Genomic DNA, 8,913 nt, shown 5'->3' on the forward strand with positions numbered 1-8,913 from the left:
AAAATCCCTCACTTTTCTCTTCAGATGGGATGTGAGCTGACGTAGTCGAAAACACTACAAATTAGCAAGCGCTAAACCTAAAATTAAAGCACATGTTTGCAAGCGACAAAATTGCCAAATAAATATCTGGAATCCACTAGATAGAGGAAATTACTAAATATTATTATGATAAAGATAATCTTGACGGTCACTCCCAAGAGTGTTTAAATACAGAAAAAAGAAACCCTAATGAATTTTTAATCTAAAACAAAAATAAAGAATAAAATTGCGTAAAATATTAAAATGTGGTTTTTGGGCCTGAATGGTATAATAATAGTCATTATGACATCAGACGCCAAACTTGCACAAATTCTGAAAACCTTTCTGACACACAACTTCTTCTTCGACACGCGTTATCAGTCTTCCTAAATCAATCTCCTCCGCCTCTGAAGAACTCGACCTCGAGTTCTCTTCTTGATAAAGAGCCTCATATACTTGATATTCATGAATGTCAGTAACATTGAAAGTATTGGATATATTCATGGAATCCAAGAGAGCTATCACATAAGCATTATCATTTATTTTTCTGATTACTTTGAATGGGCTATACTTGCGTGGTTGTAGTTTGCTGTAAAAGACATGATGTGCTTTGACTTGGGCTGCTAAGCGCTTACGCCAGTATATGTTGAATCATACGACTTGGTTGATATCCAAAATGTATCCAATTAAGTATATCTTTGAGAAGCCTGCTTTAACTGGGAGGATTGCCCGTTGGCAGATGTTGTTGTCTGAGTATGATATCGAGTATCGAGCTCGGAAAGCTATTAAAGGTAGTATCTTGGATGACCACTTGGCACATCAACCAATTGAAGATTATCAGTCTGTGCAATACGACTTTCCTGATGAGGAGATTCTGTATTTGAAGATGAAAGATTGCGATGAGCCTACGCTCGATGAAGGGCCAGAGCCTGGTTGCCGATGGGGTATGATGTTCGATGGCGCTGTTAATCAATATGGAAATAGTATTGGGGTAGTGATTATTACTCCTCAAGGCACATATTTTCCTTTTACAGCAAGGCTAACTTTCAAATGCATGAATAATATGACGGAGTATGAAGCATGTATTATGGGTTTGGAAGAGTGTATTGATCTTAGGATCAAACATCTTGATGTTTATGGTGATTCGACCCTTGTTGTTAATTAGATTAAGGGTGAATGGGAGACGAATCAGCCTGGCCTCATCCCATATAGAGATTATACGAGGAGGATTTCAACTTTCTTTACTAAGATTGACTTCCATCATATTCCTCGAGATGAGAATCGGATGGCAGATGCTCTTGCTACACTTGCTTCAATGATTGTAGTGAAATATTGGAATGAAGTCCCCAATATCACTGTGATACGCTTGCATAGACCAGCTCATGTGTTTGCAGTTGAAGAAGTGAAAGATGATAAGCCATGGTATTATGATATCAAGTGCTTTCTCTAGAGTCAGATTTACCCGCCGGGGCATCTGTTAAAGATAAGAAGACTTTGAGGAGATTATCTGGCAGTTTCTATCTCAATGGTGATGTGCTTTATAAGAGGAATTTTGACATGGCTCTGCTCAGATGCGTGGATAGACACGAAGCAGACCTGTTGATGACTGAAGTCCATGAGGGTTCATTCGGTACTCATTCCAATGGACACGCCATGGCAAAGAAGATGTTGAGAGCAGACTACTATTGGCTAACAATAGAGTCTGACTGCTGCAAATTGTAAGAAAAAACTAGTTCTACAATAGATTTCTAAGATTTGGATGATAACAAAGGATGAAACCAAAAATGACACTCTAACGAGATTTTTTCTAAGTATGCAGGACTCTGAACATTCATGTAGGAATCTGAACATTGACGCTGGACTCTGAACAGTTATGAAGGATGCTGATCACATATCAGATACAAAGTATTAAAGGATCAGACGCCGCTAAGAAAGGAGTACGTCCAAGAAGAGTCTGGTTCTGATCAAAGAAAGACAGAACCAGAAGCTCCAACATTCTACTGGTCATAGACTCTGAAACTTTAGAAGACTAGTACTCTGAGAAGCTCTGATGAAGTCAGATGTGATCATCCTCTAAAGAATAACTCTGGTACATCAAGACTCTGATAAAGATTCACAAGTCCAGAAGCGTAACGGAAATAAATCTCACTATGGAAAGAAAGTATTTTTAGAAAGAATTTAAACGGCAGATAAAATGGTTATAGCAAGAAACACATAAGTAATGACATTGAATACTCTTCAAAGACCAAGATTCTGTCATCACTCCAACGGTCCTTCTCAACTACTATATAAAGGACAGTCTACCTCACTAGAGAGACACATTTGCAACGCATAGAAAAATCATTCATATTCTATCTCATTTTTTCACGAGCTGCTGCTCTTACGTGAAAAACTCTTGTTCTAATACTTTGTTATAATACTTGCTTACTCTTAGAAGCACCTTACATTACAAATCTATTTTGCTTAAATTATTTTTGTTCCTCAAGTGACTCTGCGCAGTCTGTATACTTGAGAGGGCTAAGAGATTATTCTCTTAGACGATTGGTTGTGTAATCTTTCAAGATTAGTGGATTAAGTCCTTTTTGAAGGCGAAATCACCTTGGCCGGGTGGACTGGAGTAATTTTGTTTTCTAAGCGAACCAATATAAAATTTTTGTGTGTTCTTATTTTTGAAAAAGCTTTTAATTCCAAAATAATTCAACCCCCCCCCCCCCCCCCCCCCCCCTTTCTTGTTTTTCTCACCTTCAGTTGGTATCAGAGCTTCGGCTCTGTTATTGATTTTCTAATCAAACACTTAACAATGTAGAGAGATCCAGAGTGAGAAAAACTATGGCCAACACCAATGAAAGAGATAGTTACAATGCTAAACCTCCAGTCTTTGATGGAGAGAAATTTGATTATTGGAAAGACAGAATTGAAAGTTTCTTTCTGGGCTACGACGCTGATCTCTGGGACATTGTCACTATACACATACACAAGCACAACGCTTTGATAATGCTAGAAAACCCAAAGTGCTAAGAAACTCTGGGAAAACTAATAACAAAGGACCCAAAAGATTTTGGGTACCAAAAGATAAGATTGTTTATGTTGCAGATATCTTATGCAGCAGAGTTAAAACACCAGTCATGGTACCTGGACTCTGGATGCTCGCGACACATGACGGGAAGAAAGTATATGTTCCAAAACCTGGAACTTAAAGATGTTGGATTCGTAGGTTTCAGAGGAAATCAGAAAGGAAGGATCATAGGCTCCGGAACTATTAGTAATGGTACTCTTCCCTCTATATCCGATGTTCTCTATGTAGAAGGATTAATGCATAATCTGTTATCAATAAGTCAATTAAGTGATAACGGGTATGATGTAATCTTCAATCAAAAAACATGTAAAGCAATAAATCAAAACAATGGAACAATCTTATTCACTGGCAAGAGGAAAAACAATATTTATAAAATAAATCTTTCAGATTTAAAAGAACAAAATGTAAAATGTTTAATGTCTGTTCATGAAGAGCAATGGGTATGGCATAGACGTTTGGGCCACATTAGCATGAGAAAGCTATCTCAGCTAAATAAACTCGAGTTAGTCTGAGGTCTACCCAAGCTGAAGTTTTCTTCAGATGCTCTATGTGAAGCATGTCAGAAAGGAAAATTTTCAAAATCATCTTTTAAAAAGAAAAATATTGTTTCTACCTCTAAGCCTCTGGAACTTCTTCACATTGATTTGTTTGGTCCTGTTAAAACAGCATCAGTCAATGGGAAGAAATATGGATTAGTTATTGTTGATGACTTTAGTCACTGGACATGGGTAAAATTCTTAAAGCACAAGAGTGAGTCTCACTATGTATTCACTAGCTTCTGTTCCAAAGTGCAAAATGAATTTGACTCTAAAATCATCAGAGTCAGAAGTGATCATGGTGGAGAATTTGAAAATAAATTTTTTTGAAGAATTATTTGACTTTAATGGAATATCCCATGATTTCTCCTATCATAGAACTCCACAACAAAATAGAGTTGTAGAAAGGAAGAATAGGACACTCCAAGAGATGGCCAGAACCATGATCAATGAAACAAATGTGGCTAAGCACTTTTGGGCTGAAGCAGTAAATACAGCGTGTTATATTCAGAATAGAATCTCCGTAAGACCTTTTTTGGAGAAGACTCCATATGAATTGTGTAAAGGACGAAAACCCAACATTTCTTATTTTCATCCTTTTGGATGCTCTTGCTTTATTCTGAATACTAAAGAACATCTGAACAAGTTTGATTCAAAAGCACAAAAAGGTATTATGTTATGATACTCAGAATGCTCTAAAGGCTACAGAGTATACAATATAGAAACCAAAATTATGGAAGAATCAATTCACGTCAGATTTGATTATAAGCTTGACCCTGAAAGGTCAAAGCTAGTTGAGAAACTTACAGATCTGGAGATTACTCTTGCAGGTTCTGAAGAGAAGATAAAAGCACCAGAAGTATCTAATATATAAAGTTCAGAAGGAACTAAAGCCCCAGCGATCCAAAAGAAACCAAAAAGTCTCCACAACATATCTGAAGAGTTGATTCTGGGAAACAAGGATGAACCTATCCGAACTAGGTCAACTTTCAAAGTATCTGAAGAAACCCCTCTAGGACTAGTATCTCTGATCGAGCCTACTTCCTGTGATGAGGCACTTCAAGATGACAACTGGGTTCTAGCCATGCAAGAAGAGCTAGATCAATTCAAAAAGAATGACGTCTGGGATCTTGTTCCTAAACCCAAAGGCATTCACATTATTGGAACCAGATGGGTGTTCAGAAACAAGCTAAATGAGAAAGGCGAAGTCGTCAGAAAATAAAGCTCGACTGGTGGCTCAAGGGTACAGTCAACAAGAAGGCATTGACTACAATGAAACCTTTGCCCCAGTCGCCAGGTTAGAATCTATTCGCTTACTTGTTTCTTTCGCTGTAAATCATTCTATCAAACTATATCAAATGGATGTCAAGAGCGCATTTCTTAATGGCTATATATCAGAAGAAGTGTATGTCAATCAACCTCCAGGTTTTGAAAATTCAATTTGTCCAGAACATGTTTTTAAACTTAAGAAATCTCTATACGGACTAAAACAAGCTCCTAGAGCTTGGTATGAAAGGCTAAGTAATTTTCTTCTGGAACATGATTTTATCAGAGGGAAAGTTGACTCTACACTCTTCTGTAAAAACATTAATAATGACCTTATGATATGCCAGATATATGTCGATGACATCATTTTTGGTTCAGCTAACCCCTCTGTATGTCAAGAATTCTCTGAGCTAATGCAGGAAGAATTTGAAATGAGCTTAATGCAAGAACTAAAGTTCTTTCTAGGAATTCAAATCAATCAAGCTTCAGAAGCCACCTATGTTCATCAAAGTAAATACATAAAAGACATTCTGAAGAAATTCGAAATGGCGGAATGCAAACCTGCTAAGACACCCATGCATCCAACTTGCATTCTGGAAAAAGAAGAAGTCAGTCAAAAGGTTTGCCAGAAGCTCTATCGTGGTATGATAGGCTCTCTTCTCTATCTGACTGCTACACGTCCTGATATTTTGTTTAGTGTTTGTCTCTGTGCCAGATTCCAATCAGATCCTAGAGAATCTCATTTAACATCTGTTAAAAGAATACTCAGATATCTGAAAGGAACTCCTAACATGGGCCTGATGTATGAGAAAACATCAGAGTATAGACTTTCTGGTTATTGTGATGCAGATTACGCAGGGGACAGAATGGAACGTAAAAGTACATCTGGAAATTGTCAGCTCTTGGGAAAGAATCTGATATCCTGGGCCAGCAAAAGACAATCAACCATAGCCTTGTCCACTGCAGAAGCAGAATATATTTCAGCATCATTATGCACTACTCAGATGCTCTGGATGAAGAATCAATTAGAGGATCTTCAAATCTTTGAGAGTAACATTCATATCTTTTGTGACAATACTGCTGCCATCTGTTTAAGTAAGAATCCTATTTTGCACTCCAGAGCTAAGCACATAGAAATAAAACATCATTTCATTAGAGACTATGTTCAGAAAGGGGTAGTAATGTTAAAATTTATTGATACAGACTATCAATGGGCTGACATCTTTACCAAACCCCTTGCTGAAGATAGATTCTCCTTTATCTTAAAGAATCTAAACATTCAAAATTGTCATGAATAAAATGTGCCTCTGAGTTAGTGAAATAAGATTCTGATGTAAATAGTTGGATTCTGTATCCGACTCTGATGCTACTACCAGTTAGAAGTCATCTGAGTTAGAAATCTCCAGGAACCAAGCCTTTGGTATTCCTGAAGATCAGATAAAGTAACACGTGGAGCATCATGCGTCTGACCTTGGAACTTCTAGACAGCTGTCTAGCAGTAATCAAGAAACGGTCTCTTGAGATCTCCTCGAGCAGTGTGCTGATTTTGAGATTAGACATCATTTATGAGTTGTAATCATTCTCCCTCTAACGTGCGTACTTGGATTTTGTGCTAAACTCATATTTCTATGTCGTTTTGCATGCGCCCTAAATTGGGTATTTAAACGTTGCATTTCATAATTGCACACTTTTCACTCACAAACACTCTTAACCCTCTCCTTCAGTTTTCCTCTTTCTCTCAAAGGCATTTCTACAATGATTACTCAAGTTCTTCAACTTTCACCTCAAGTTCATCAAAGCTCTTCATGGATTCTCAACAACAGTCTGTGTACAACTTCTCTCAACAGATGAACTCAAATGAGAAAACACCAAGTTCAAGCCATCAAAACCCAGCAGTCACCGACGTTGTTTCCACTCCCATTTACAAAGAACCTCACATTCTTGATCGTGAGCCTCATATCCATCTTGCAACACCGTTTGAAAAGTTGGAAGTGTTGTGTGAAACGTTGGTGGATTTTGACAACATGAGAAGAAATGGTGTCGACCTCACTAATGAACTGAAGAAGCAAGGGTGGGAAAACTACTTCCAACGTCTCTATGGCCCAGCCTACACAAATCTGGTAAAAGAATTCTGGAGGTTCGTTGACGCTGACGATCACTACATTGTCTCCTACGTTCTGGGAGTCAAGATAGTTATCACAGAAAAATCAATTGATGCTCTTCTGGGGATGGAGAAGACTGGAGGAAGACGCATATACAACATCAATCCTAGGGCAAAGTATCTGTCCCATGAGATAAACCCTACAATTTTTCAACAGAGTGCTGAAGGCAAGCATTCCAAGAACAAGGAACTGCATCAGAACCTCTGGGTATGGCTGAAGATCATCTTAGGCACCATCCATCACCGCCCAACCTCAAACTCCTCAGATTATATCAACATAGGCCAGAAATGCATTCTTTACTGCATACACAAGGGCCTGAAGCTCTGCCTTCATGCACTCCTCTTCAAATATCGTAGAGACTCCGTGAAAGATACCAGAAACAACATGAAGACAAGAAATTACATTCCTCTGGGGAGACTTATATCTGATGTGCTATTTGAAAGTGGCATTGTGGACCATCTGATACAGTTCAGACTCATGGAAGACGTGATGATAGATACTGGAAGACCTCTGAGCGCTCGTAATCTGAAGAGCATGGGAATTATTAATCAAGTAAGGGTCAAACCAACTCTAGACACCTCCTGGGAAGCACTTAAAGATCAGAGGGAGATCCCAAATGGGCTCTATCTGTTCTAAAAGATCGACCCTCCAGAGGTAGTCATGTAGCATTTAGATGATCTGCACAAATAAGGAGTAGACATCTCAGAATTCTCCTTAGACTGGCTGCCCGAATTTCCTCCAGATTTCATGAAGAGGACACGAGAACCATCTGAGAAGGCAAAGCAGGAAAATAGAGCGAAACTGGGAGAACCATCTGGATCAAGACCTCCAGTACCTCTGGTTGGATCACCTGGTAAGTCTGTACCTCTCTCTCCTTCTATAAAAATTAAACCAGTTGCTTCCTCACTCCCTCAACCTTCGCCCATATACACAAACTCTGAAACTCCTCCCTCAACATCTAGACCCTCTAACCAACCTTCTCAAAAATTCAATATTGCCACTACATCTCTACCTGTTTCAGAAGCAGAAATGCTGAACGAAACCACTTCACCCTCCTCATCACCATCTCCACAATCACCACCTTACTACACCCTTTCATCTGACACTGAAACCTCTGACCCTCACTCCCCAACTCTGGGTCAGCTTCAAAACCGTGCTCTAGCCTCTCAACAGCCAACACACTCTAGCCCTGAACCAGAAGTTACCTCTCCACCCCCCGAAATCCCAAACACAACCACCTCTGACCCTCCACCATCTGAACCAATCCACTCTGAATCACAATCATCCCAACCACAACACTCTACAATACCCCAACCAACTACCTCCGTTGACCCACCAACTCCCACTCTTAACTTAAGCCCCCCCACTTCTCCATCCCAAGCCTCTGAACCAGAAACCACCCTACTGACCTTGAGGAAGCAATTAAGGTGTTTGCAGAAGCTTCAGTTGATAAGGTCAAGTCTCTGACCATTAACTCTGGCATCAGTGATGATCCCTCCGCTGTAAGGACTCACTAGAACAGAGTGATAAGTTGGATGACCTCTGAAGCCTTCAAGTTAAAAGGCCTCTCTGAACAAGTCCACAATGACTTCATCAAATATGCTGAGATCAGACTCCAGGAGTGTCTAGCCAGAGAAGCTGAGGAGCGGGCAAGAAAGGAAGCTGAAGAGAAAGCAAGACCAGAAGAACTTCAGAGGATCAAAGAAGCTGAAGCCAAAGCTCTTGCTGATGCTGTTACTGCTGAAGCTGAGGCAAAAGCCAAAGCTGCCACTGAAGAAGAAACCCGTCTTGCTGAAGAGTCTGCTGCCAGAGTCAGAAGCGATGCACTGACCCAGGGGGAGTCCTCCACCTTAGT

At 39.5% G+C, this 8,913-nt stretch overlaps 1 protein-coding gene across 1 annotated transcript; it reads left to right on the forward strand.

Annotated features, from left to right (window-relative positions):
• Positions 1-7,805: 7,805 nt before the first annotated feature.
• LOC127082070 (proline-rich receptor-like protein kinase PERK8) lies at positions 7,806-8,525 on the forward strand. The gene has a single exon (XM_051022293.1). It carries the CDS (start codon positions 7,806-7,808, stop codon positions 8,523-8,525), a length of 720 nt encoding a protein of 239 aa, XP_050878250.1.
• The last annotated feature ends 388 nt before the right edge of the window (positions 8,526-8,913 follow it).

This window comes from Lathyrus oleraceus, chromosome 5, assembly GCF_024323335.1.
Source record: "Lathyrus oleraceus cultivar Zhongwan6 chromosome 5, CAAS_Psat_ZW6_1.0, whole genome shotgun sequence".
Classification (NCBI taxonomy): domain Eukaryota; kingdom Viridiplantae; phylum Streptophyta; class Magnoliopsida; order Fabales; family Fabaceae; genus Lathyrus; species Lathyrus oleraceus.

Bases quoted from the DNA above. Each gene is read 5' to 3' on its own strand.
- LOC127082070 (XM_051022293.1), top strand. From the start codon at position 7,806: ATGAAGAGGACACGAGAACCATCTGAGAAGGCAAAGCAGGAAAATAGA.